Source organism: Lolium rigidum, chromosome 5 (genome assembly GCF_022539505.1).
Source record: "Lolium rigidum isolate FL_2022 chromosome 5, APGP_CSIRO_Lrig_0.1, whole genome shotgun sequence".
Lineage (NCBI taxonomy): Eukaryota > Viridiplantae > Streptophyta > Magnoliopsida > Poales > Poaceae > Lolium > Lolium rigidum.
The window spans coordinates 198708182-198736140 of record NC_061512.1 but is presented as its reverse complement, the minus strand read 5'-3'; the positions used below and the strand labels follow the sequence as shown (position 1 = coordinate 198736140).

Genomic DNA, 27959 nt, shown 5'->3' with positions numbered 1-27959 from the left:
CACCTGCTCTAAAAGTCCTCTCTCGATGGATTATATAGATACACGAAATTTTATAGTGCAAAAATATGGTGACAGTAAAATTAATCTTGTTTTCTGAAAAGACGATCTTTGATGAGAAAAGAAAGGATCTTCATGAAGATAATATAGACATTGCTAATCGACCAAGACATATCATCGTTCTTTTTCGGCACATTTCAATCCAGCATTGCTGAAACGAACCAAATTACTCATGAGTTGCTTATACATTTTGGTTGGTGTCATTGGGCCGCGTGGCGGCCTTGGCGATAATGGCGTTGCGCCTGCCGCGCTCTGAGCGGCTGTTCTCGGCGAACTTGACGCTGCGGGCGTTGAGTCCCTTGCTCTTCTCCTCCTCCGACCACTCCGAGCCGTAGTACTTCTCCTCATCGGCACCGGCGCTGGGCGGGAAGAACATTGAGCCCCACTCACTACAGGAATGGACGCATACGCCGACGGCCAGCTGCCCTCGGCGTAGCCACGTCTGGCCCTCGGCGTATGGCGTCGGCGTTTAGGTCCCTCGGCATAGACAATATTGCCGTCGGCGTTGCCCGGCCCTCGGCGTAGCATGCTATGCCGACGGCAAAACCGTCGGCACACAAATTTTACAAATTTGAATTTTCTTTTTTTCAAAAAAAAGTTCAAAAACAAAATCCGAAAAAAAAATAAAAAAAATGTATATGCCGACGGCAAAGCCCTAGGCATAGAGTTTTAAATTTTTTAAATTTTTAATTTTTTTACACCATTTTTTTTCCTTTTTTTACTTGTTTATCTTTCACCCATACACTTTTAACTCTAAGTACACTTAATCTTAGGTCAAATTACAATCATGGCTAAACTTCCCAATCGGTCACCCATCCTCACACTACTCCAACCTCAGCACGCTTAACTTCTTGGTTCCATTCGGATGAGCTTCCCTTAAAGAATTGACTCCTTGCTGATAATAATAGCCTATCAACCCTATTAACCCTTGGACCGTGATGTCACAACTCATTCTTTTTGAATTCCAAACAATTACTTAAGTAAACAATAATGAATATATAAGTAACAATGATTAATAATATTGAATTTAAATAACAATAAAATGATTTTATTTTTTGGTCTTTTTCTATTTAATATGAAACAATTAATATCTTTAAATCGGAAAATCGATATTCCACAAATAATATGTCTAAATCGATCAGAAAAATGAGAGGAATCTAAATATAATATCCATATGATCATTTGAACCTAAAAATCAGAGGAATCTAAATATGACGCCCAATTTGCCATGTGGCCAAAACGGCCCCCTCGGGAGATGCGAAATGGCCGTATCGGGCGGGTTGGTGCACCGTTCGCCAATACGCTAAACGGACAAAAATTAGCACATAAAGTGATGTGTTATAGACCTAAAAACATTTTTTGCGGAATTTATTGAGCGATGGAAAGTGTACCCCTAGTTCAAATTCGGTCAGTTTCCAGCGGATTCGGCGGGACACCACAGGAAGCCGCATGGATTCTCAGATAGCTAGCGCGTACATATGGCATGTGATATATGGTGCGGAGGCGGTGTCCTACCACTAGGCGGAGGTCTAGTGTAATACTAAAATGCGTCCCATGTAGCTGCTTCACAAAAAAAAACCGTTTTAGCACCCCGAAAATGAAAAAACCATCACCCATGGGTCGGATTGGAAATCCGCTCCCGGGGCCTTGCTTCCCATCCCAGGGACCACGCACGTGCCAAATATGGCCTCGTTCCGACAAACTATGTGGTGTCACGGGCCGTTTCCTACTCATTTGCCCTAAAAGCCATAGAACTCCGGACGTGATAGCCCTGTTTGTGAAGGGTTTCCAAAATAATTGCCGTATCCTAATTCCGACTTTTGGAGTGGTTACTAGGACACATAAAATGACGCCATGCGGCTCCGCGGGATTTTCTGACTTCGTTTAAATTGCCATTTGACCAAAACGGGCCCCCACGGAGATGCGGTATGGCCGTACCGGGCGCGCTGGTGCCCCCGTTTACCATCGCGCTAAACGGAAAAAAATTCACACATAAAGTAATATGTCCTAGAACTAAAAACATTTTTCCCAGAATTTATTGAGCGATGGAAAGTGTACCCCTAGTTCAAATCATGTCACTTTCCAGCGGATTCGGCGGGACACCGCGAGAAGCCGCATGAATTCCCGGATAGCTAGCGCGTACATATGCCATGTGATATATGGTGCGGAGGCGGTGTCCTACCACTACGCGGAGGTCTCGCGTAATACTAAAATGCATCCCATGTAGGCTGCTTCACAAAAAAACCCGTTTTGGCACCCCGAAAATGAAAAAACCATCACCCATGGGTCGGATTGGAAATCCGCTCCCGGGGCCTTGCTTCCCATCCCAGGGACCACGCACGTGCCAAATATGGCCTCGTTCCGACAAACTATGTGGTGTCACGGGCCATTTCCTACTCATTTGCCCTAAAAGCCATAGAACTCCGGACGTGATAGCCCTGTTTGTGAAGGGTTTTCCAAAATAATTGTCGTATCCTAATTCCGACTTTTGGAGTGGTTACTAGGACACATAAAATGACGCCATGCGGCTCCGCGGGATTTTCTGACTTCGTTTAAATTGCCATTTGACCAAAACGGGCCCCCACGGAGATGTGGTATGGCCGTACCGGGCGCGCTGGTGCCCCCGTTTACCATCGCGCTAAACGGAAAAAAATTCACACATAAAGTGATATGTCCTAGAACTAAAAACATTTTTCCCGGAATTTATTGAGCGACGGAAAGTGTACCCCTAGTTCAAATCATGTCACTTTCCAGCGGATTCGGCGGGACACCGCAGGAAGCCGCATGAATTCCCAGATAGCTAGCGCGTACATATGCCATGTGATATATGGTGCGGAGGCGGTGTCCTACCACTACGCGGAGGTCTCGCGTAATACTAAAATGCGTCCCATGTAGCTGCTTCACAAAAAAACCCGTTTTGGCACCCCGAAAATGAAAAAACCATCACCCATGGGTCGGATTGGAAATCCGCTCCCGGTGCCTTGCTTCCCATCCCAGGGACCACGCACGTGCGAAATATGGCCTCGTTCCGACAAACTATGTGGTGTCACGGGCCGTTTCCTACTCATTTGCCCTAAAAGCCATAGAACTCCGGACGTGATAGCCTCGTTTGTGAAGGGTTTTCCAAAATAATTGGTGTATCCCAATTCCATCTTTTGGAGTGGTTACTAAGACACATAAAATGATGCCATGCGGCTCCGCGAGATTTTTTGACTTCGTTTAAATTGTCATCTGGCTAAAACAGGAACCTGAGGACATATAAGAAAGTGATTGAATTGTTTCTATATTAACATGGTACTGTACATGATTCAAATATGCATGATTTTGACATGAATGGATAGATGATGTTTTTATGAACATTTTGATACCTCATACGCATTTTTCCGACATCATATGAATTAGTTATGATTTTTACAAAATTAGACAAATTTGAAAAATGGCTACGCCGAGGGTGGCCGTCGGCGTAGCCCTGTCTACGCCTAGGGCCAAAGATATGCCGAGGGCTGCCCTCGGCGTAGACCTCGCTACGCCGACGGCCGCGCTACGTCGAGGGTCGGATGAGGAGGCTGGCCAGGCCAGGCCATACGCCGAGGGCCCCGACTTTTGGCCGTCGGCGTATAAAAGGCCCTCGGCGTATCGCGCCATTCCTGTAGTGACTGCGGGAAATACACGAGCGTGACTGGCAGCGTGCATGCCATTGTCATTATGCCCATGTACTGGAGCCCCTGCCCAGTGCCGTAGCTGGACGACGTGAAGAAAAGCAGCTGCGTGAACGCCGCACCGAAGGTCCCGCCGGCGCCGGTCATCCCCGAGATGATGCCTAGGGAGCGGCGTGAGACGAAAGGTATGACGGCGAAGATGGCGCCCTCAGCGGCCTGAGCGCAGATCGAAAAGAAGACCATGGCGGTGACGGATGAGGGTAGGCTGGAGGCGCGACCAAGCCAGAAGCAAAAGGCGCCACCGGCGGTCTGGAGGATCCAGATGTTCCAGAGGCGGGCGCGCATTCCGAAGTAGCGCGCGCCAACGTCGGAGAAGTAGCCGCCCATAGAGCGCACAAAGATGTTGGCGAGGCCGAAAGAGGCGGCGATGGTGCCGGCGGTGCGGAGATTCAGGTGGAACCGGTCGTAGTAGTACTCAGCGATGACGTTGTCGGTGCAGAGCTCGACGCCAGCAGAGTAGCCGTAGAGGAGCACGAAGATCCACGTGCGGTAGTTGGTGATGGCGCCCCAAACCACCTTGACGAAGCTGTCCTTGGCAACTTGGCCCTTTTTCTGCAGGCTTGAGAGGTTGCCGTCGGGGAGGTCCTGCCCCAGCGTGAGCACCATGATGCCCACGACGATGTGCAGCGTACCGGGGGCGAAGTAAGCTACGCGCCAAGCCGTGAAGCGGGTGGCGCCGCACTTTTGGATGGCCTCGAACACTAGTGGCATGAGGAGCTGCGTGATGCCTCCACCGACGTTGCCCCAGCCGGCCGCGAGCCCGTTGACGGCGCCGATGATGTTGCCGCTGAACATGGTGCTCATCCAGTACTGGCATGAGATGAGCGTGGCGAGCGAGAAGCCGATGAGGAAGCGGACCATGATGTAGCCCGAAGCGTCGTCGACGAGCGACATGCAGAACACGGCGGGCGCCGACAGCATGACGAGGAATGCGCAGCCGTAGCGGGGGTCAAGGAGGTCGCACACGACGCCCATGGCGACCCTTGAGAAGATAGAGCCGGACACAGAAGCCACACTGGCATTGCTGATGTCGGCCTTGGTGAGGCCGAGGTTGTCGCGGATGATGGGGACGAGCGGCGCCGCCGCAAAGGTAGAGACGAAGGCCATGAAGAAGGCCATCCAGGAGAGATGGAAGGCGCGCATGTGCGGGCCGGCGAAGGAGAAGAGCCTGAAGGACTTGGCCTTGTGCTCAGAGTCCACCGGCAGCGAGAACATGTCCGGCGCCGCGTTCGTTGCCCGGGGGCCCACCTCCGTCTCCATTTGCTCTGCTTCTTCTCTTGCTCTTAAGCTTAGGTGGTGGCTGCTCTCGAGCTCTGCTCTGCTGGTCTGTGGCTCTGTGCTTTGGATCCCACTTCTGTTTGGTATTTATAGCACGCGCGCGTACACATTGCAAGCAAACGTTGACATATTGTCGACTGCGTCATGATCTCATGGAAACAGCTAAGCTAGCTCAGAGATGGTGCCTCGATTAATTGAGATCTAGATAACACGAAGAATAAGCTTAGTTTAAGACTTTAGGGACATTGCCTTCAGAAAAGACTTCAGGGATGCTGAGAGCGTTGAAGCCAACGAAAAAATAGCGTGCTGTTTTAGCATTTTGGTGGCGCTATGGCGTATTTGGAGACTGAACCCTAAGCTATGTATGTTTGACTCGCTAGGACACTAATCCCGCTACTAAAGACGCTATGTATGCTATTTTTTTAGTGTTGTAGGGGCACTTTTTTTCGCAAGAAAATGGACCAATCGGTTAGCACCATTTTGGCCATTTTGACCCATGAGCCGCCAAAATTCCCATTCCTAACCCTATTCATTCAATTAGAAGCACATCGACAGTTTCCACTGCTCCTCATGTAGTTCATCTGATTTTGATTAGTTACTACTTCTGCTATGATGTTGCCTCGTTAGTCGTTTATCTAGACTATGCATGTTGTTTCGTTAGTTGTCTACTTATGTTTCTTACATCTTAATTCTCCATCTAGTTTTGAACTATGTCTACTTATTATTGATGCTAGTACTTGTTAGAGCGTGATAAATCTTTGTTTTTTATTGTGATCTGGACTTTGTCATTTTGATTTGCTAATCATTGCGATCTAGACAATTTTTTAATGCTGGAATCCTTAGTATACATACTAGTATTTATTTTTTTATATTTCTTTACAAAACTCTGTTTTATAAAATAGCATGCTGTTAACATGTTTTAACGTGCATAGTATATTTTGGAAAGCAACGCTATTTCATTTAGCGTCCTATTTTTTCATTGGTTGAATCTAAAATAGGAAATTCCGTTTCCGTAGAAGCCCTCACACTTTTGGATCAACGAAGGATCAGAATACGAAGTCTTTGTGAACAAGATGCTTCCCCAGAGCCCAGTAGATTTGTTTCCATTATTACTTTCTTCCAAAGATTGGGTTTATTTAAAGAATGTGTAGTGGCGTTTACTGAATAGATTAGAGGATCACCCTCCCAAACGAAGCAATAATCCTACACCTACGGGGTGTTTCCTATGGGCTGAAAGTTACTCCTTCGAAACATAAGCATTCTTTGCTAATTTGTGCACAGATTGGATAACAGAGGTGTTCTCCGATATATCCCACTTTTAAGAAGTTAATATCTCAACGCTGATCAGCGGTGGAGATTAAAAGATACCATTTCTTTACGAAGGGTATTATGGTACATTTTGTTGAAGATTTAATGAACTAGACTCAGATCTTGGCAGCTCCTTTGAATTCTAAACTGTAACTGACCTAGATCCCCAATTTGTATGCTTGTGTTCTTCTATCCTAGATTAACTTTTAGGGCCTTCCATCTGATCATGCCAACGTATGGATGAAAACAGCTAGAGAGCCGCTTCATCGGGCATGCCGAGGTCGCAGCAGCTTGAAGATGATGCAACACAGAATTCACATTCCCAACTCGTTCTTTCATCTGATTTGACCACATGTAAGTGCATCTGATTTAACCGGATCATGTTCGCCGACTTGAGCATAATGAATCCGGAACAAAAACTGTCCAACGGCCACATGTAACCCCATCGGCTCGACGCAATTTTTGTCCGGCAGCCAAATTTTGATTTCCAAACCAAATTCACAAGGTGGCCATACAAAAAAATGGTGGTTCAAAACTATTTAGTCAATCATAAAGTGCACACAAGTATTAGCTGCACAAGTTGCAAAAGAGGCACAAGTTCGAATGAAATGAAGTAAATTAGGATAAATGTGGGCGATGTGTCACGTTTGCGGATGATGCCTCGTTTCTTCTCGAACCATGCCTTTTGTTCCGAATTCATTATGCTCAAGTCGGCGAACATGATCCAGTTATGCTTCGCAAGAAACTTGGCCGCGGCCTCCAACCTCTGGACCTTTATGACCTGTTTGGTTAGGTCGATGAAGGTGGCAGCAACACCCTCCTTCTGCCAGCTGCTTCTCATCCCTCTTGGCCAGGGCCTCTTCTGTCTGGGCCATTATTGTATCCCAGATCTCGCTCAGCGTAAGGGCCAAAGCATCGCGCTTCAGATCAACCTTGGTGGACTTGTGGCCCCTTTCGCCGATATGGAAGGGATTTGTTTTTCCCGGGAATCCGTCTTCGCCATCGACGGCCATCGCCACACCGGCTCCGCCATTCTTGAAGGTGATCATGTAGACCGCATAGCCTAGCTTTCACTTTGGAGCATACTTACCCACATGCCAACAATGGACCATTTGGTAGTCCTTACCCCATAATGCCTAGAATAAGTACAAGGCTCTAATTTGAGACTTTGGTGATATGCCAAAGCATTATTACTTTCCACAAATGAAGCCGGTCGTGCCCTTACAACATCAACAACGCCAAGGCCGCTAACTTTGCGCGAAACAACATGATCAATCACCACACAAAACTTGTTTGTCACTTGTTGGATGTACATCCACATCTATTGGAGGGCCAACTGGTTGTGGATACTATGAATCTGGAACAGAGCTAGTAGTCGGCATTCATGGAATTCTTGGGTGACCTTCCACCAATATGCATGGCCTTTTTGCTCGGCACCACATATAGGATCCTAGTTGATGGACATCCAATATAGGCATAGCACGAAGTCCTCTTTGTTGCTGTAGCCGGAGGTTCTTTGTCTCATGCCCTTCTTTTTTCCCTCGCCGACGTCCTTTGCCCCGACATGGGCCTCACCTTCCTCGAAGCCCTCACCCTGGGCATCATCGAGCACGGGCGTTCTTGCTCCATAGGTTGGCCCAATTGGGAGAACAATGGGGCCTCATCAATGTCGTACCCTTGGGTCTAGGTTTTCGTCCTAATGTCATTGTAAGTTAGAAAGCCACCACCATGGATCATCGCCTCAATGCAGCCCTCGTTGTGATCGACGTAGTAGGCATGAGGATCACCAGGCATCAAAGGACTATAGCACATAGTAAAGGGACGTGAGATCGAGCGAGCATACCGGGTCGGTGGGCGTTGGGAGGGGCTGTGGCATTTCCTCAAACAGGTTGCGGGGGCTGGCATGTTCACCTGCTAGATTGCCTGAGCCTTCCTAATGGGGCCTTCTGCTGGATCACCGCCAGGCGTGCGGGATAGGTCCAGACCAAGGACCCCAATGATGCCCTCAAAGTACGGGACATCTGGTGACAATGATCGAGAGGCGTCGAGCCGGGAGAGAGGCTACTAGACCTGCATTGCGCGACATGGCGTAGCCGGCAAAAAAAGTGATGGGCTTTGTTGTAGAGGTGGTCGTGTGGCCTGGGAACTTATAGAGCTCATCAATGACACCTGGGCATGGCCGACGATTGCCTCACGCTTTATCTTGAGAATTGCCTCAGCAACGACTGGCGATAGCCAGAGCTGTGCGTTGGCATTGGCTTTAATCTCCAAGTCCATCTGAGTGGTCAATCTCGCAGTGACCTCGGTGTCTTCGCCGGCACGACGCCGCGCCGGTAATTGCATTTCTTGGTCTGTATCGTCTTCTCCTTCACCATCTGCTCCTTCTTCGGCACCTTGTCCTTCCCTACGTGGCCGGGGCGACGGCCCGATTTTTGGGTTGGGTTTTGGGTGGGCTCTGTGATGGCGGGGGAACTACTTACGGTGGCTTGGTTGACGTCCATGGAAGCCACGGCGTCCATCGCAGGATAGGGCTTGGCGTCGGCGAAATGCATTTTTTTTGGGTTGGCGGGAGTGGCACTGGATTCTAGCGGGCGGGCCATGTAGGTATGGGAGTAAACCGCGCTCGGTCTCGTTTGCTGTTTGCGGTGATGCATTCCGAACCCAAATTTGGGCCGCGGGTGCATTGGCGCGAACAAGCCGGTCAGTTTCACTGAGCAGCTAGGCTGGGATTTTCTCCAATTCTTGTTTACGCGGATGTAAACGGTCACTTTATGTCTGTTTATGTCGGGTCACTCGAGATGTCCTAAGAGCATGCTAGCCTATGTAGCTCCTGCTTATACACAAGCTGACTACAAGCTTATGTAAGGCTTGCATGTATCGGTTTTGTTAGGAAGTAGTGGCAGTGTTTGGAGAACTATACCTGTGATCACCCACTCCAGAAGATATTGCTTGAATCATGGCACATAATGTAGTAACCGGATTTTCAGGGATGCTTGGAAACATCGATTATATGCATTGCTAGTGGAAGATCTATCCATTTGCTTGACAAGGATTGTACAAAGGTCACAAAGGAGGTTGCAGTGTGATACTTGAGACAGTGGCACATCATGGGGTATGGATTTGGCATTTTTTCTTTGGTATTGATGGATCCCACAATGGCATCAATGTGTTGCAGTGCTCCGATATATACTACCTAGTGGATGATATCTATCCAAGATGGGCAACATTTATGAAGATAATCTCATGCGCTACTCCAGGAAAAAGAGCTTGGTGCTCAATGCCAGAAGGCTTGCGGGAATGATGTCGAGCGGCCATTTTTTGTCCTCCAAGCTCGATTAGCTATTGTCCAGTTCCAACTCTTACCTGGTCGAAAGATCAGATGACGGATGTGATGACTGCATGCGTGATCTTGCACAATATGATCATTGAGAGTGAACGGGGGCATTCAGTGATTGACCTAGATCCATGGCACCGGAGGGTCCTCTTGCAGTAGTTGGTGGTCCGGAGCTGTCTGCGTTAGCTTCCTTCCTCGCCATAATCCGAGACACAACTACTCATCACCAGCTGCAAGACGATTTTATGGATCATCTATGGATGTTGAAAGGAGGGGCCTAGTTTTTTTTATTTTAACTACGATTTCTATTATGTAAAAATATGATTTCTATTTCATTATGTGACACCGTAGTTTAGCGGTAACCTATTTAAGTATTTATTCAAATTTGTTGGTCGTATGGCCGCTTTGGGAGGCCGAGCACCTCCCAAAATGAATACGAACAGGTTTGCAAGGCCAAAACAGCATGGATATTCGTGTGACAGTTTGACAGACTAACAGCGCATGACCCGAATTAAGAAGTTTCAGATGACATGAGTTAGAAAATTTCTAAAATGCCCGTTCAACAAAAACTTAGGGGAGGTGTACGAAGCACAGGTCTTACAATAATACAAGTAGCACCCGTATATCCGTCCCTTCAGACATACCAGGGTTGCAGAACTAAGTCTATGAATTATGATAACCTTTGATTATCATCGATAAGTGCACTCTGTATGATTACTTATACGCCACGATTGTACTTATACTTTTGTTAATTCTTTGATAAAAGCCATGTTGACTTATTTGATGCTATATTTAGTCCGTTGATTGCAATAAGACTATAAGAGTTGACTATTCAGGCAGGCTGTCAAAAATGTTCGAGATTGTGAGCTGTTTGCATTGCATCATACTTTAGCTCGCCTCGAGATTATTGGCAAAAATGACTCCACTACGAGCTGTATTCCTCAACTGTGGTCTCATGCACCCGCAAACTAGAGGTTAATTCGAAATTAATCAATCAAAGTGCTTCCCATGCAAATTATTTGCCCGTAGAATAAGCCAAATTGTAGATAAGAAATGTTAGCACTTCTGTTTAGCAATCTCGATATACCCGAAAATCCTAATTTAAATAATGTTTTTTTGGTTGACAGCTAAAGAAAATCTGACCGCAATTTTAGCCCAGATCGATCCTTCAGACTTCGGTGTCACAGCGATGCACATACAAGCCACAATTACTCCGTAATTCGGAGGCCCTACTGCACAGTCGACTGCATTTTTTGATGTTATTCGCTGTCGATTGATGGACCGTTAGATCCTTCTTTCCGTTTGATGCAGCTGCAGTTCTCTGTTTTTGCCACGCCTTATACCGCCACCCGTAAACTGATGGACACTACACCCTCTCAAACTGATGCGCCTAACAGTTCTAATTGGGACTCGGATGCCTTGTAGGGGAAGTTATGGCAACTGAAAGTTGTGCCAAAGGTTGGAGTATTTTTGTGCAGTGGGATTAAGGGCTTATTGCACTGTTTGCTGAAATAGCCCGACGCCGGCCATCAGGAAGAAGCTCTATATCTTGCACTGCTGAGTTGCATCCACGCAAAACAGTTTTGGACAGTGACCCTTGACCATCTCGTCTTCCACCTTGTGGAGGTGAGGCAGCAGAGGGCGTCGACGGCGGCGTGGATCCCCATAAACCCTGCTGTTAGTAGTTCCGTTTCAGTTTAAACAGTTGTTAGTTTCAGTTAGCTGTTTTTCCTCGCTTGGAAAAGTTAGCTGTTTTTCAGTGACGGATTTGGCCCAGCTTGGGTCGACGCGGCTGTGCGTTTTGACCAGGTTTTTAGGATCACAGCGTGAACCTCGCTCGATCGTGGGATGATACGATTCAGTTGTAAGCATGGCGCATAATGCGGCAACATTTGTGCGTTTGGAGAATAAAAGGAAAACAGAAAAGTGGCATTGAGTATGCCGCACCAAAACGATGCGATCAAGTTACCCAACCGAAAGTCCCTCTTGATAGTGCGGTTATCTATCCTATAATCTGGTCTTCCAACAACCATCTTGAGACCGGTAAAAATAAAACCTAGCAATGCCATACCTTTGCCTTGCGCATCCCGCTTGATCTTGATGACAACGCTTCAAACTCCACACAAGCCGGAATGCGTCACTTGATCGGTGTTGCTTCGTGAAGACTCACAAATGCACCCTCATACACCATGATGGGATAACTTCATTGAGACACATATTCTCTGTCCATTATCACCAAATGGACCGCAAGCTTCAAGCATGATATCTTTAATATGCTCATCTTGAACTTGCCCTGAAAGAAGTTGGGCGGCGCGCTCAACATGTTTGGGTGCACCACCTGCCCTCTTTTGAGCCTCAGGCCCATCCAGGCCTCCTCCAAAACTCCAGGGTGCTTCTCCCGATGAAAAAGTGACGCTCCAAAAATCGAATCCCGCACTAACAACAAGAGAGAACTACAACCCAGGACTTGCTATGATTGTGTTGAACTTTCGGGCCCGGATTTGCTTTTCTGCTCCTGCTTAGAATAAAAGCTTTTATCGGTAATATGGAAAATTCCTCGCTGTGCGCTCGCCTTTTGCCTGCTTCTGCTTCATCTGCAGATCGGATCAAATAACGTCTTATAATAAGAAGAAATATTTCTCGCTATCAATCCCCTTGACCCTCATTCTTTGAGAATCAGAAGGATCATTTTCGAGTTTCCATTTCTTCATTTCGAATTTGGACTCTTCTATCTTCGATTTTTTTTTGGTCTCTAGCACATATCTTTTACTGAAATCAGGGAGAACCAACACAGGGGCCTCAATTAAAGCTTGCTTGAGAACATCAAAGGATTGCTTTGGCTTGTCCACACTCCCGCTACTGACACTTGAAAAAGTTGCTTTCAAGGTCTCGTCGCTTCAGTGAATCCTCCACCCCTTTTACCATTTTTAATGGAATATCCTTCACTATTTTACTAAAAATGGAACGAAATGAGATTGGATTGTCCTCAGTTGAAAAGAGATGTCTTGAGCAATCAGAGAATCACTTTGATAAACATATTTGATCATTACCGACTTAATTAAGGCATTAGTGTTTGTTCTATTAGACAAAAAAAGATCGCCCGTCGAGCAGAGACGAAATTCGGCCTTAGTGATCCGACGGTGCCAAGTGGAAGGGTCGTCGAATCCTAGGTCAATTTGACTCCATATAGGTCGAAAGTGAAAATATGCGAAACAAGATTTTCCTGTTCTATAGGGTTATAAACCAAATAGAGGGGATCATTGGTAAATCTCCATAAATCAATGTAAAACATGTCATTATTATCATATATGTTGCAAATATGTGGGAATTCAATATGATAAAGGACAAAGTTCATGTATGCATTTTACATGCATCAATCATGTACCCTATTCTTAAGTACTTGTTCTGATCAAACTTGTATGCAAGAATATGTGTGAGGAGAAGTGTGTATTAGATGGAGTAGCATGGTTGTAGTGATTTCATAGTGATAACAAATTTAAGATCTACTACGGTATTTAACTTTCTTTTGCTGCCTCCTTTGGGATAAAGTGAATCCATGTGCTATAATTATGTTGTGACAGTAATATAATCTTGTTTGGTCAAGGTAGCATATTTGAGATTCAAACATCATGTCATATTACTTAAGTCTAAACTCTCTTGATTCTTAATTCAAGATTCCTTGGAGTATTTCCTTTCTTGAGGAGTATAAGAGTGATGTGTTGTATCATCTCTATGTTAGAACGTGATGCATATATGAATGCTTATTAAACACATGTTGAAGTTCACCTAATATTATGTATTTGATAAATTGTTTGTGTTCACTACAATTTAAAAAGGTAGTAGCTAGACAAGTGAACCCACGAACCCCGGTCCAATTTAAATCATTAGAAACACCTTTCCAACATAATTACCACACTTTATATTTTCTGCAATACTAATATGAAGATACCAAAAATACTTTCTTTACTTGCACACACAAAAACCCAAAAACACTATCCTTTTGTTGCCTTTGTTTTTCTTGCTTAGTTTGTTTGCTTTACTATACTTTACTTAATATTTATATTTTCTATTACTAATACGAAACTGATGAGGACATCCCTGTCACACTACTACCTCCGTCATTGCAAGATGAAGATGATGCTGCTATGAAGCTAAAGTCCAATGAAGTCAGGATTGGACCAATGACACGAGCTCGTGCGAAGCTACTTAAGCAACATGTGAACTTGTTCCTATGTGATACTTTGGTCGATGAGAACTTTATACTGCCTAAGTCGTATTACTTATGTATGATCAGGTATGAAGAGGAACCAAGCATCGCACGAGGAGGAGAGGAGCAGCTGGACAAGAAGCTGGAGAAGAAGCTGGACGTGAAGCTGGACATGGAGCTGGACATGAAGACATCCCATGGACGCGCGAGGGAGGAGCGGGAGGTATGCGCGAGAGGAGGAGATCAAGTCCAGGCCGGCGCCAGGTCCGGTCAGACCGGCCGTGCCGCCGGACCAACCGGTCACAGGCCCGGTCCAACCGGTTTCCACGCCGGATCAGCCCGGTCCAAACCGGGTTCTGTGCTTGTGCCAATCGGGCCACTGTCCAGGGACGCTGGAGCCATCACCCGGTCACCACCCGGCACCGCATCCGGTTGAAACCGGATGGGCCGGTCCCAGACCCGGTCGACCGGCCCCCAGGCCGGCCGAGTCCGAGTCTGTCTCGACCAGATCTATTCTGGGTCGGTTATTTTCTTACTTTTTCGACCTGAGGTCGTCCCGGACGCTTATATAAGTGCGCAAGACGCCCCCAAAGTTGCTTTAGACCATGTTTAAGATAAACTCTAGTTCTTAGTTGTTTGCTCTGCAAAACTATTGAATCCCTTCACCATATTGCTTGATTTGGTGTAGATCTGAAAGTCTTGTGTGATCTGCTGTTCCATTGGGAATTACAAGGTTGCAACTTACCGCTTCGTGGTCGGCGGCTACGTGCGCAAGTGTGTGGAATTGCGAATATCTTGCAGGGTTGAGAGCTGTTGCATTGGCGACAGGGACCAATCGAGAGATCTCGTTGCGTCATACAAGTTATCATCCACTTCATCAAGTTATCTCCGCTGTGTTCGCCCCGTGATCATCATCACCACCGTTGCTTACTGAGAAGATCGGGCCACCCCTTATCATCTTGGTATCAGATTTCAGCGTTTCCTCGGTAAGCCATCCACAATCCACCCCATAGTTGAGTTGTGAGTGTTTCCTATCCAGAAAAAGCCAAAACAAATTAGGGTTAGGGTTTGCCATAGCCTTAGACTGCACTAACTTCGAGTTTTAGTTGTTTTTCATAGTTTTTTTTGCGTATCTTTTTCTTCCTTCTAGTATTGTTAGGGTTTGTGTTTCCGCTTTCATCTAGAGTCAGTTTTTGTTGCTCCAAGTACACATAACATACAATGTGTTTCTCCAAACCATAGCCACAACCTTTCGATATACGTGACTAGGAACTTTCCCAGAAGAGACTAGTTTTACCACTCGACAGGCTGCTCATTAGGGTTTTGGTGCTTTGCTTTATCTGTTGTCCGTGTTATCAAGGAGTTGAGTCAAAAAAAAAAAGAAAATTGAAAAGAAGCAAAAAAAAGCTACATATATGCGTGTGATAAAAAGAAAAATTCAAAAAGAAAAGTGAAGTGCTAGTAGAGTCAAGTGAAGGCCTAAGTTTTCTTTACTGCATCTTGTGTCTGTTCCGTTGAGCTTTGCTAGCGTCTCTCGAGTGCATTGCAACCTTTCATCCATATAGTTGCATTGCCACAATTATCGCCTTGTGTGAGTATCATTGGTTTTCTACGGTCAGCGCTAGAGCTTGTTATTGGTGCAAATAGGTAGCCCACCTACAGCCCCACATATACCCTGCTTTGTCGTGTGATTGTTCTTATACCCTTGATATTCGCTTCGCTACATCCGTGCACTAGTCATCACTACACGTGGTAAGCAATACTAATTCACTTTGGAGTGGTAAGATTTCCTTTTCTTATCAGTTTTGAGTGAGTTGTGAGAGTACCACAATATATATTTGTTTTAGTGCACTAATCTACTAACCATGTCTGCTAGTGATGAGAAAATTGTTAACCAGGAAAACAAGAATTCCGCTGATTTGATGACATGGAGGGAGTATGAGGCTCTTCGTAATGAGATGCGACGTGAATTCCGCACTCAGTATGATGAGCTTAGGGGAACGGTCCAAGGGATCTCCCAAAAGTTGGATGCTACTAATGCGACCGTCACCACAATGCGAGATCAAATGACGGATATCCAGCGCAGTCTTCAAGATTTGCAACTAGCAGTTGGTAATCTCACTCAACAACAGCAACAAGAAGACGAAGACGAAGCAGAAGATGAAGCACCTAATGCTCGTGGTGCAGCACGTGGTAACCGCCCTCGTGTGTTTGCTGAACTTCGACGTCCAGGTCGTGGGTTTGAGGAAGAAGATGGATTGGTAAGCCCAAGTTCTCCATACCCAAGTTTGAAGGAGGTGCTGATGTTGAAGAATACCTCACTTGGGAGCTGAAAATTGAGAAGTTATGGCGCTTACATAATTACACTGAAGATAGGAAGATCAAGCTTGCTTCTTCCGAATTTGATGGCTATGTATTGCGTTGGTGGGATGGATTTGTTCGTGCTCGTGAAAAAGATGGTGAGCCGCCTATTATCACATAGCGTGCAATGAAGGCGGCAATGCACGATCGTTTTGTGCCCACTAATTATTTGCGACATATATATGATAAGTTGACCCTATTGAGACAAGGTGTGAAGACTGTTGATGAATATTACATGGAGATGGAGATGGAGATGCTTATGCAGCGTGGCCGTGTCCGTGTGTCACTTGAGATGACAATGAATCGTTTTCTCAATGGATTGAAGTATGATATCAAAGGCATTGTTCGTCATTACAGTTACACCACTATGAATGAGTTGCTACATCATGCAAGAGAAGCTGAATCATAGTTGGCTGACGAAGCTAAGGTTAAAGGCCGTGCTATGGGAGCTTGGCGTTTCATGCCTCGGGCGCCCCCATCTACGGCGCCGGCGCCATCTACGCGCTCCGCACCTTATTCTACTCCGCCTAGCAAGCCGGTCTCCAATGTGTCCAACACAAAGAAGTCCGAATCTGCTGCAAGTACGAGTGGTTCTAGCATCTCTACTGCGCGCAACCGCGATATGAATTTCCGTACGTGTGGTGGCAAGGGTCACTTCAGGAGAGATTGTCCTAATCGCAAGGTCATGATTATTAATGAGGACAATGAGTATGAGACTGGAGATGATGTTGATCCTATGCTCCAGAAGATGTTGAGTATGACAGTGATGGTGTAGATGCTTATCCGTCTGAAGCTCGCACTATAGTTGTGTCTCAGCATGCTCTTAATGTGTTGCCTAGTGCATCTCCTCAGCGCTGCAATATGTTCCAAACAAAGGCTTTAGTTGGTCCTGACAAGGCTTGCAAGGTCATTATTGATGGCGGGAGTTGCTGCAATTTAGTAAGAAAGGAGTTGTGTACCAAGCTGAAGTTGAAGTATCTACCGCACCCGCATCCATACTATATTCAGTGGTTGAGCGACAATGGAGAGATGAAGGTAAACCACATGGTGCGTGTTGAATTTGCGATTGGACCATATAAGGATTCCATTGATTTTGATGTGGTTCCTATGACGATGTGTCACCTACTATTGGGTCGGCCTTGGCTCTTTGACCGTTCTGTGCAACACAATGGCCGTGCCAATACATATCACTTGGAGTTCAAGGGCAAGAAAATCAACTTGCAGCCTATGTCACCACAGCAAATTGTCAATGAATCTCGTCAGAAAGTTGAAGTAAACTTGGAGGATGCTCCTTTAGATGGGCGAGAGAATTGTAATGTCGTGAGTGATATAACGAAAAGTGAGAGAGTGAATTCCTTAGTCTTATTAGCCACCAAAGAAGACATGAGAGAATTTAGTGAGGATCCTACAGCCATGCCTCTTGTGCTCATGTATAGGGGTGCGGTTTTGGTTTCTAACGACATGACCCCTCTTCCTCTTGGTGTTTCTAATGTTTTGCAGGAATTCAGCGACGTGTTTCCGGAGGAGGTACGCGCAGGACTACCACCATTGCGTGGTATTGAGCATCAAATTGACTTGATCCCCGGAGCTTCGCTGCCCAATAGGGCGCCATATAAAACGAATCCCGAAGAGACGAAGGAAATACAGAAGCAAGTACAAGCGCTACTCGACAAAGGTTATATCCGCATAAGCCTTAGTCATTGTGTTGTTCCTGTTATTTTAGTTCCTAAGAAAGATGGTACATGGCGCACGTGTGTAGATTGTAGAGCGATAAACAACATTACTATTCGATATCTTCATCATATTCCCCGTTTAGAGGATATGCTAGATGAATTGAGTGGTGCTGTTGTTTTCTCTAAAATTGATTTGCGTAGTAGTTATCATCAAATTAGGATGAAAGAAGGGGATGAATGGAAAACAGTCTTTAAAACAAAATTTGGTTTATATGAGTGGTTAGTAATGCCTTTTGGTTTGACTAATCCACCTAGCACTTTCATGAGACTGATGAACCATGTTTTGCGTGATTTTACTGACAAGTTTGTGGTTGTGTACTTTGATGACATATTAATCTACATCCGCAATGAATCTGATCATACTATACATATTCGACATATTTGGCAAGTGTTGCGTGATAATAAACTCTATGGTAATCTTGAGAAGTGCACATTTTGCAAAGATAAGGTCATATTTATGGGTCATGTTGTCTCTAAGCATGGAGTAGAGGTAGATGTGTCTAAAATTGAAGCTATTCAAAATTGGCCTACTCCCATGAATGTGAGTCAAGTAAGAAGTTTTCATGGTCTAGTTGGGTTTTATAGAAGATTTGTGCCCAACTTTAGTACTAATGCTGCACCTTTGAATGATTTGACTAAAAAGGGTGTTGTCTTTGAGTGGGGCACAGCCCAAGATCATGCTTTTGATGAACTGAAACGATTGTTAACTTCTGCACCATTGATTGCACTTCCTGATTCAATAAACAATTTGAGATTGAATGTGATGCTAGTGGTATTGGAATTGGTGGTGTGTTAATGCAAGAGGGTCGCCCAATTGCATATTTTTCTGAGAAACTTTCTGGTGCTAAGTTAAACTATCCTATATATGATAAAGAATTGTATGCTTTGATTAGAGTTCTTGAGGTTTGGTAACATTACTTGTGGCCAAAAGAATTTATCATACATTCTGATCTTGAAACTTTGAAATATCTGAAAGCCCAATCTACTTTGCATAAGCGTCTTGCTAAGTGGGTTGAGTTCATTGAGTCTTTTCCATACATTATTAAGCATAAGAAGGGAAAAGATAATATTGTTGTTGATGCTTTATCTAGGAAGAATATGCTATTAACTCAACTTGATGTTAAAATTCCTGGATTAGAGATACTATGTGATTTGTATGCCACAGATCATGATTTTTCTGAACCATATCGCTTGTGTGCTATTGGTAAAGTATGGGAAAAATATCACATACATGATGGGTTTTTGTTTAGAGCTAACAAATTATGTGTTCCAGAATCTTCTGTGCGTTTGCTCTTATTGCAGGAATCACATGCTGTAGGTTTGATGGGTCACTTTGGGCGTGAGAAGACGCTATTCATGCTAGCTGACCATTTTTATTGGCCAAAGATGAGGCGAGATGTGAACAGGTATGTGAAGAGGTGCATTACTTGCAACAAGTCCAAGTCCAAGCTGAAGCCTCACGGTAAAGTCCTTCAACGAAAAATGTGGCAATAGCTTCTAAATCTGCAAGTTCAAAGCAAACATCCCTTTTCCCCTTGCCTGCCTCCCCATGACGAATCCTTTGTCTACCTGGATCTTCAAAGAGCCTCATAGCCAAAAATTAGCAAGCAGAGAAGCCATTTCTTTCTCTCTCTGATACTAATTCCCATCTCATGAAATTTCGATTCCATTTTTATTAATAAAATATAGGGCTGGCCTTTAAGATAGGATTCCATAATTGCAAATTATTTTGTAGGACTCAAAAAGAAAGCAATAAGACTGAAAAGTGGATTTTAGACCTGGCTGACTGACATGTTTACGTCTTTCCGGAGTTCTATACAGCTCCTATTCGTGGTTGGTGCCCTAATTCCACCTTTACCGGCACCTACTACACCATGGGAGGATATAAGTATGGATTTTGTGTTAGGTTTGCCGTGTACTAAGAGAGGCCATGATTCTATATTTGTGGTAGTGGATAGATTTTCCAAGATGTCACACTTTATTGCCTGCCACAAAAGCGACGATGCGTCGCATATTGCTAACCTGTTTTTCAGGGAGATTGTACGTCTACATGGAGTCCCGAAGACTATTGTTTCTGATCGTGACGTGAAGTTTATGAGCTACTTCTGGAAGACGCTTTGGAGAAAGCTGGGGACAAAGTTACTTTTCAGTACTACTTGTCATCCCCAAACTAATGGTCAAACTGAAGTGGTGAATAGAACATTGTGACAACTGTTGAGATCCATGATCAAGAAGAACCTGAAGGAGTGGGAAGATTGTTTACCGCATGTGGAGTTTGCTTATAACAGGCGGTACATTCTACTACAGAAAGTCAATATGGAGGCATCCAAGAGGGCAGATTTTGTGCGAAAGATTCATGTGAAGACTAAAGAGTTGATAGATAAGAAAGGCAAGAGCAATGCTGCAAGGATGAACAAGAAGCGCAAGGAGATTTTGTTCAAGCCTAGTGATATGGTCTGGGTACATTTTCGCAAGGATAGGTTCCCGGAGCTGCGGAAGACCAAGTTGCTTCCTCGTGGTGCTGGTCCTTACAAAGTTCTTGCCAAGATCAATAATAATGCATACTCGATAGATCTTCCAACTAATGAGTTTGGTGTCAGTAATACTTTCCATGTAGCTGATTTGACACCATATAACGGAGAAGACCTTGGAGCATCGAGGTCGACGCCTTTTGAAGGGGGGGGGAGATGATGAGGACATCCCTGTCACACTACTACCTCCGTCATTGCAAGATGAAGATGATGCTGCTGTGAAGCTCAAGTCCAATGAAGTCAGGATTGGACCAATGACACAAGCTCGTGCGAAGCTACTTAAGCAACATGTGAACTTTTTCCTATGTGATACTTTGGTTGATGAGAACTTTATACTGCCTAAGTCGTATTACTTATGTATGATCAGGTTTGAAGAGGAACCAAGCATCGCACGAGGAGGAGAGGAGCAGCTGGACAAGAAGCTGGACAAGAAGCTGGACGTGAAGCTGGACAAGAAGCTGGACGTGAAGACATCCCATAGACGCGCGAGGGAGGAGCGGGAGGCATGCACGAGAGGAGGAGATCAAGTCCAAGCCGGCGCCAGGTCCGGTCAGATCGGCCGTGTTGCCAGACCAACCGGTCACAGGCCCGGTCCGACCGTCTTCCACGCTGGATCAGCCCGGTCCAAACCGGGTTCTGCGCTTGTGCCAACCGGGCCACTGTCCAGGGACGCTGGAGCCATCACCCGGTCACCACCCGGCGCCGCATCCGATTGAAACCGGATGGGCCGGTCCCATACCCGGTCGACTGGCCCCCAGGCTGACCGAGTCCGAGTCTGTCTCGACCAGATCTATTCTGGGTCGGTTATTTTCATACTTTTTCGACCTGAGGTGGCCCCGGACGCCTATATAAGTTCCCAGGACGCCCCCAAAGTTGATTTAGACCACGTTTAAGATAAACCCTAGTTCTTAGTTGTTTGCTCTGCAAAACTATTGAATCCCTTCACCATATTGCTTGATTTGGTGTAGATCTGAAAGTCTTGTGTGATCTGTTCCATTGGGAATTAGAAGGTTGCAACTTACCGCTTCGTGGTCGGCGGCTACGTGCGCAAGTGTGTGGAGTTGCGAATATCTTGCAGGGTTGAGAGCTGTTGCATTGGCTACAGGGACCAATCGAGAGATCTCGTTGCGTCATACAAGTTATCATCCACTTCATCTAGTTATCTCCGCTGTGTTCGCCCCGTGATCATCATCGCCACCGTTGCTTACTGAGAAGATCGAGCTACCCCTTATCAGAAACCTTGTGCTTGACCACACGGTGGAGTTGGGACACAAGATAAAAATATTGCTTTGTAGGTTGCTAGAAGATGAGAAGAAGAGATAATTTCTCCACCCATTCCTCGAGAGTTCGATATAAACCCTCGAGTCACTCTTGTGGGTAAAAGACGTTAGCTACAACACCTGCACTTGGAGTACAACGAGTTGGTACGGAGAGTTGTTGCCATCAGATGGCGAGCAGCCCGCTGTCGCACACAGTTGTTACTGAGCTGCTCACCAAGAATCCATGTGATTTCCTACCCAATCAAGATCCCTCATCTTTGACAGCATGGTAGGCCAAACAACTCTGATCCCTCCGTCCGTGTAGGCTCTAGCTCGGGGAGATTCTATAACCCCTGTTGGCTATTGGCCCAGGCCCATATTCCAAGATAAGGTGTTCTATCTGGTTTTTCCTATTTCCTGCATATTATACGGTTTTTTTTGTTTGTTTTCATTTTTTGGTTTTTTGTGGTCTTTGTTCGTTGCTTTTTGAAAAATGTTCTTTTTGTAAAATTTTGAACATTATTTAAAATCTATTTTTTAATCTAAACTTTGAATGTTTTTATATATGGACATTTTGAAGATGTATTTATTTATATTAAACATTTTTTATTTAAAGAATTTATGAAATTTTAATAATTTCTAAATGAACATTTAAAAAAATAAAAAAAATTGAACATTTTAAAAATGTACAATTTGTTGAAAAACTAAATAGAACCGTAAAACTGAGAAAAGAAACCCAAAAACACACAAAATCTAGAACAAACTAGGCGAAAAAAGCGATGTATAGGCTAGGCCCATGACCCAAGGTGTACGGCCCATGATAACCACCGCGCGGTATATCCTATTCATCGCTTATTGTGGCGCTGGAGCGCCGCACAAGGGAATGATTCGTTGGGCCGTGTATTATTTTGGGGAACATAAGCAAATGTATTTCAAAAAGCGCAGATTACAAAGAAGGATCAAACCGCCAATGAATCGACTGCGACAAACACCAAAATGCAGCCATCTAGGGGCATCTGAATTAATTATGGCTGGTTTGAGCATTGTTGTGACACTGAAACCTGAAGGTTATGGGGTCAAATTGCGGCTAGATTGCTCTAGCTGTCACCCCAAAAAAATCATTTTTTATATTAGGATTTATTGGCATGTCAAGATTGCAAAGAAAATGAGTGCTAACATTTCTTATCTATAATTTGGCTTATTTCTAGGTGCAAATAATTTGTAAGGAAAACACTTTGATTGATTAATTTCAAAATAACTTCTAGTTTGAGTCCCAAAGCAAATGGGCTTTTAATTTATTAATCGTGATACAAAAGCTGCTCGTAATGGAGTCTGGATTCATTTTTGCCAATCATCACTGATGCAATTTGACAGCTCACAATCTCGAGCTTTTTTGACAGCCTTGCCAGAATAGTCAACTCATATAGTCTTATTGCAATCAATGGACTAAATATAGCAGCGAATAATGGCAACATGGTTTCTGTCAGAATTAACAAATTATAAGTACATCATGGCGTAGAAGTAATCATGCAGTGCACTTGCCAATGATAATCAAAGTTTATCATAATTTATATGACTTACGTCGGCAACCCTGATAGGTCCGAAGGGACGGATATACGGGTGCTACATCCATTATTGTAATTAACCAATCTGTTAGACCAAGGAAGTAATAGTGGAAACAAATATATCGAAATATTGAAAGTAAAGTAAATTGGGGATATGTTCTAAAATAGTTTTGGGGAGATATAAATGCTAAACTATCAAAAAGTGGCGACCAAACAAGTCCATGCCATTAGTCCAAAAGTGAAGAATCTCTGAAATAATTCATACAAACAGAATCTCTAAACTCTGTAAGTTTTGTGTTGTGATTACATTTTATCTGCATTGAATAGTTCACATATTTGAGTTTTTTCTGCAAGTTGCCAAGTAGGTCGATTCTGGGCAAGCATCTTGTTCACAGAGACTTCTTATTTTGATCCTTGGTTGATCCTAAGGGGTGAGGTAGGTTCGCTCTCAAAAAAAGGGCAAAAAGGGGGTGTGGCAAGTTGAGGCTTCTACAGAAACGGAATTTCCTATTTTAGATTCAACGCTCTGAATGTCCCCGAATCTTAAACTAACCTTTCTGCATGTTCTCTTTTTTTATCTTGTTTAATCAAGCCACAATCTCTGAGCTGTGTCTTGAAAACTCTAGGCTATTTGGCAAGATGGGGATGTGTGTCCTGTAAAACATGGATAAAACATGGATGTGTGTAAGACTTTGGTTTCAGAAATGGGGGTGGAGCCCTGTTTTTCTTTAAAAAAAACAATCTCTAAGCTAGCTTGCAATCTGTTATTGCTAGCGTGTTGTTTCTGGAGTGCCGGCCCCGATGCCAATGAAGGAGGACGCCGATGACTCCACCGCCTTGTGGTGGCCGGTGAAGGAGGAGGTCGAGAACAAGGTGGTGGATCTGCCACCACCGGCCCCAACAAAGAATGATGGCAATGACCTGGAATCCGCCATCAAGACCTCAGAGCTCAGCCATTGGCTTGAACTGGCTGCGCGGCTCCATCCCTCCACTCTAGAGGCAGCCGTGCAGTTAGCAGTCGAGAAGGAGGCGGTTGTCGCGGCGGCAAGGGCCCAGAGGAAGGAGACGGCGAGGTGGGAGGCGGCAAGGGTTGTTGAATTGGTGATCCCGCTGTGGGCACCAGCCATCCCACTAGCGGCTGTTGCCCCAATATAATTTTATTTAAAGAACCCAACGACGACCGATGGCCAAACCAAACCCTAGGCTAGAGTTTATGTGAGAATTATTTATATTGTTACAGGTTTTCTCGCCCGTTTATGGCCTAAATTAATAAAATATCTAGTTTATCTATGTTCCAAATTTAAATGAAAAAAAATTAGCTAGTGGCGTTGAGCAAATATTTCGGCCATTCACAGGCACCCAAAGCGACAGAGGGAGGGTAATCCCTCTGGTTGTCTAGATGACCATCCAAACAGATCAAATCGAACAGATTTTGTGTTCCATTTAGGTGGCGGTGAGTGACAAAGAAAGATGCTTAAGGAAGTATTTTTCTATTTTGTGCCGTTCTACTAACTCCTTTTTAGGAAGGGGAAGAAAACTTGGACAAGCAAGCTAGGCAATCATGCCACAGAAACCAATTGATTAGACGGGAACATGAGTCACCAGAAAAGAAGAAGAGGACATGGGCATATACCTGGGCGTCTGGTCGAATATTTCAAGCCTGGTGATGCACAATGGCTCGCCGCATCACCGTCGCCGGCAATTCTTTATCTCCTCTGTCTCTTTGACTGCAAAAACATGAATTGTAAAACTAACAGGTAGCAATGACGATTCAGCGGCGGCTGGTTTGTCCATAAGCAAGCGCGCGCACATGGATGCTCCTACTTAGCTGGTGACTACTAGTAGTACTTCCACATATCGAACTGAATTTCTGATCTCCATCACACTCGCTCTCCGGCGCGCTACCAGATCTCAGCGGGCGATGGCAGGCGCCGGCGGCGGCGGCTGGAGGTCGTGGGCGGAGCGGTACAAGCCGGGCGTGGCGATGGTGCTGGTGCAGCTGTTCTACTCGCTGGTGGACATGGCACTCAAGACGGCATACGGGCTCGGCATGCGCCCCATCGTCTTCGTCGCCTACCGGCAGGGCATCGCCGCCGCCGCGCTCTTCCTCGGCTCCCTCGCCACCAGAGGGTTCACGCTGCGCCCCATGGCCGTCGGCTCCCGGGCCTTCGCCCTCCTCTTCGTCGCCTCCCTCGCCACGTACGCTCGAAAAACTCTTCTTTTCCGTCTCCGGCCGGCTTCAGTTCAGGGCCATCCCTTGTGCTGATGCCCATGTGTTTTCGATCTCGCAGCGCGACGGGGCAGTACTGCTACTTCATGGGGCTGCATCTGGCGTCGCCGTCGATGGCCAGGGCGACCACCAATCTCGCCCCCGGCATCACGTTCGCCATCGCCGCCGTCATCGGGTACCAACAACTCCTCCCCTCATGTGTCCTTCCCCGCCCCAGAGTTTGGAAGAACACGCTGGCCGTCCGATTTCTTAGCTTGCTTTTAGCTACGGAGGCAATACTTATTCTGGGCAGGCCTACTTGCAATGGCAAATAAGCCCATCGGGCCTCCTGGTCCCAGGCCCAGTTAAGTTAGGCTTAACCTGCCTCGGTCTGGTCCACGGAACGGATGCTCCTCCGTTCGGAGCTCACTGGTCGAGTGACTCGAAATGTTTTTGACTGATCCCACGCATCTGCAGGTTGGAGAAGGTGGATTTGAGGAGTTCAAGAAGCATCGCAAAGATCGTCGGCACCATCGTCTGCCTCGCCGGAGCAATGCTCATGGCGTTCTTCAAGGGGCCGAAGCTTCTCGGCGCGCTCGTTACCGACGACTGGGTGATCGGAGGAATGTACCTCATGGGGAACGCCATCTGTTTCTCCATCTGGTACATCTTGCAGGTAAGCACTGCATGCACCTTGACAACATTTATCCGTTCATTTTATTATTGTTGTGGACCAAATTTGTCTTTTGCTTGGTTTAAGAAAGGAAAACCACAGTAGGGTTGCTCTGTTTCTGAATGATCGTGTGCGTGATCAATTCCAGGTGCCCATCTGTAAATACTACCTTGATCCATTGTCCTTGGCGACTTGGATGTGCTTCCTGGCGACCTTGCAATGCATGGTGATGGCATTCTTCCTAGAAGAAAACTACTTACAGATCTGGAAGCTTGCTTCAATATGGGAGCTTCCCTGCATCCTATACGGAGTAAGTGCTGCTCCATCCGTGCAAAAACTGCAAATGCATGAGTGGTGATCCTGATCCACATATTGTTCCCAATTACATGCACCGACGTATAATCTTAGCCAACTGAACAACATCCAACATTTTTTGTAGGGTGTTTTTGCCTCGGGCGCAAACTTTTTTATGCAATCTTGGTGCATAGCGGTGAAAGGTCCTCTTTATAGCGCAATATTTACGCCACTCAGCGCAGTGATCACGACAATATTGTCTACGCTCTTCCTTCACGAAGAACTCCATATTGGCAGGTATGTACTAACTTGATTCGTCATTAGTTGCGCTGAAAACCCTGTTGTGTACAGTGGATAATTCTTTTCTTGTCGATGATGTTGACCGCGTTTTTTTCTTCTCTTGCGCAGCGTATTAGGTGCTATCACCATCATCTTCGGACTGTATGTAGTGCTGTGGGGTAAAGCAGATGATGTAAAGAGCGAGAGGCTGGCCATACGTTGTACTGACCCCGAGAGCATTGTAGAGCAAGATAGTATCGGTGTAAAAATAGAGAGTGAGACAAACCTTTCAGAACCATTGTTATCTGAAAACGGGAGCCTTGATACTTCAACATGCCAATGATATTGCAGTATTTTGAAATGAGCTTCTAGCCTATGAATTGATAGTTAGCTACATTATGTAGCTCAATTTACTGCTTTTACATAATGTAGAATAATATTTGTGATTTCGGGTCCTTCGACATGCTAAAATGATTGAAGACATGGTCTCATAGTCTGCTCAATGCATAAATTGCCGAATATATCTGATCCAAACAACCATGAACCCATGGCTGTCTTCCATTATTAGGACAAATCAGGAACAAGTCAATTACTAAGGACTAAGACATACGTTAAGAAGGGCCGGCATAACAGAAAAAACTACTACTACAAAAAGGTGATGGCTAGCTATAACTCATCTTGCTATAACTATTTTTGAAATTGAAAGTGAAATAGGTTGGGTTAGGTTTGACTTGCCTTTCTCATAATCATGATCCATCACAACTTTTCTTATTATAATACTTTGATGTGAATGTTGGCACAAATAGTGGCGAATATTCAGGCACGAGCTCTTGGGAAAGCACGACCATATCAAGCGGACCATTTGGTCTAGAAAAAGAAGGTCGAAGCGCACACGGGAGAAGCACATGCGACAGAGAGCAAGAAAAAACACAACTAAAAATGGATGTGAGTTTTTTTCTCTAAGACACACAACCATGTGTTCATCTTTACATAGGTAAAACACTTGGAAGACTATACGCATCACATAGCGAAGCCATACTGATTTTGCTCTCTACATGTAGCACTCTTAACTTCCCAAAACAGTATCGACACAACAATTGTTGCACACATTAACTATCGCTTTATTTGCGTTTATTACACAAATGGGCATTC

General features: G+C 45.2%; 2 protein-coding genes across 2 annotated transcripts; one reads left to right on the top strand and one right to left on the bottom strand.

Annotated features, from left to right (window-relative positions):
- Positions 1 to 238: 238 nt before the first annotated feature.
- On the bottom strand, positions 239 to 5036 carry LOC124656924 (high-affinity nitrate transporter 2.1-like). The gene is made up of 2 exons (XM_047195573.1): positions 3718 to 5036; positions 239 to 446 (listed from the first exon to the last, which is right to left on the bottom strand). The coding sequence occupies exons 1-2, from the start codon at positions 5034 to 5036 to the stop codon at positions 239 to 241; spliced, it is 1527 nt and encodes a 508-aa protein (XP_047051529.1).
- A 20237-nt stretch (positions 5037 to 25273) lies between these two features.
- On the top strand, positions 25274 to 27168 carry LOC124656923 (WAT1-related protein At4g28040-like). Its single transcript, XM_047195572.1, has 6 exons — positions 25274 to 25551; positions 25644 to 25757; positions 26039 to 26237; positions 26383 to 26544; positions 26674 to 26825; positions 26937 to 27168. The coding sequence occupies exons 1-6, from the start codon at positions 25274 to 25276 to the stop codon at positions 27148 to 27150; spliced, it is 1119 nt and encodes a 372-aa protein (XP_047051528.1). The 3' UTR covers positions 27151 to 27168.
- The last annotated feature ends 791 nt before the right edge of the window (positions 27169 to 27959 follow it).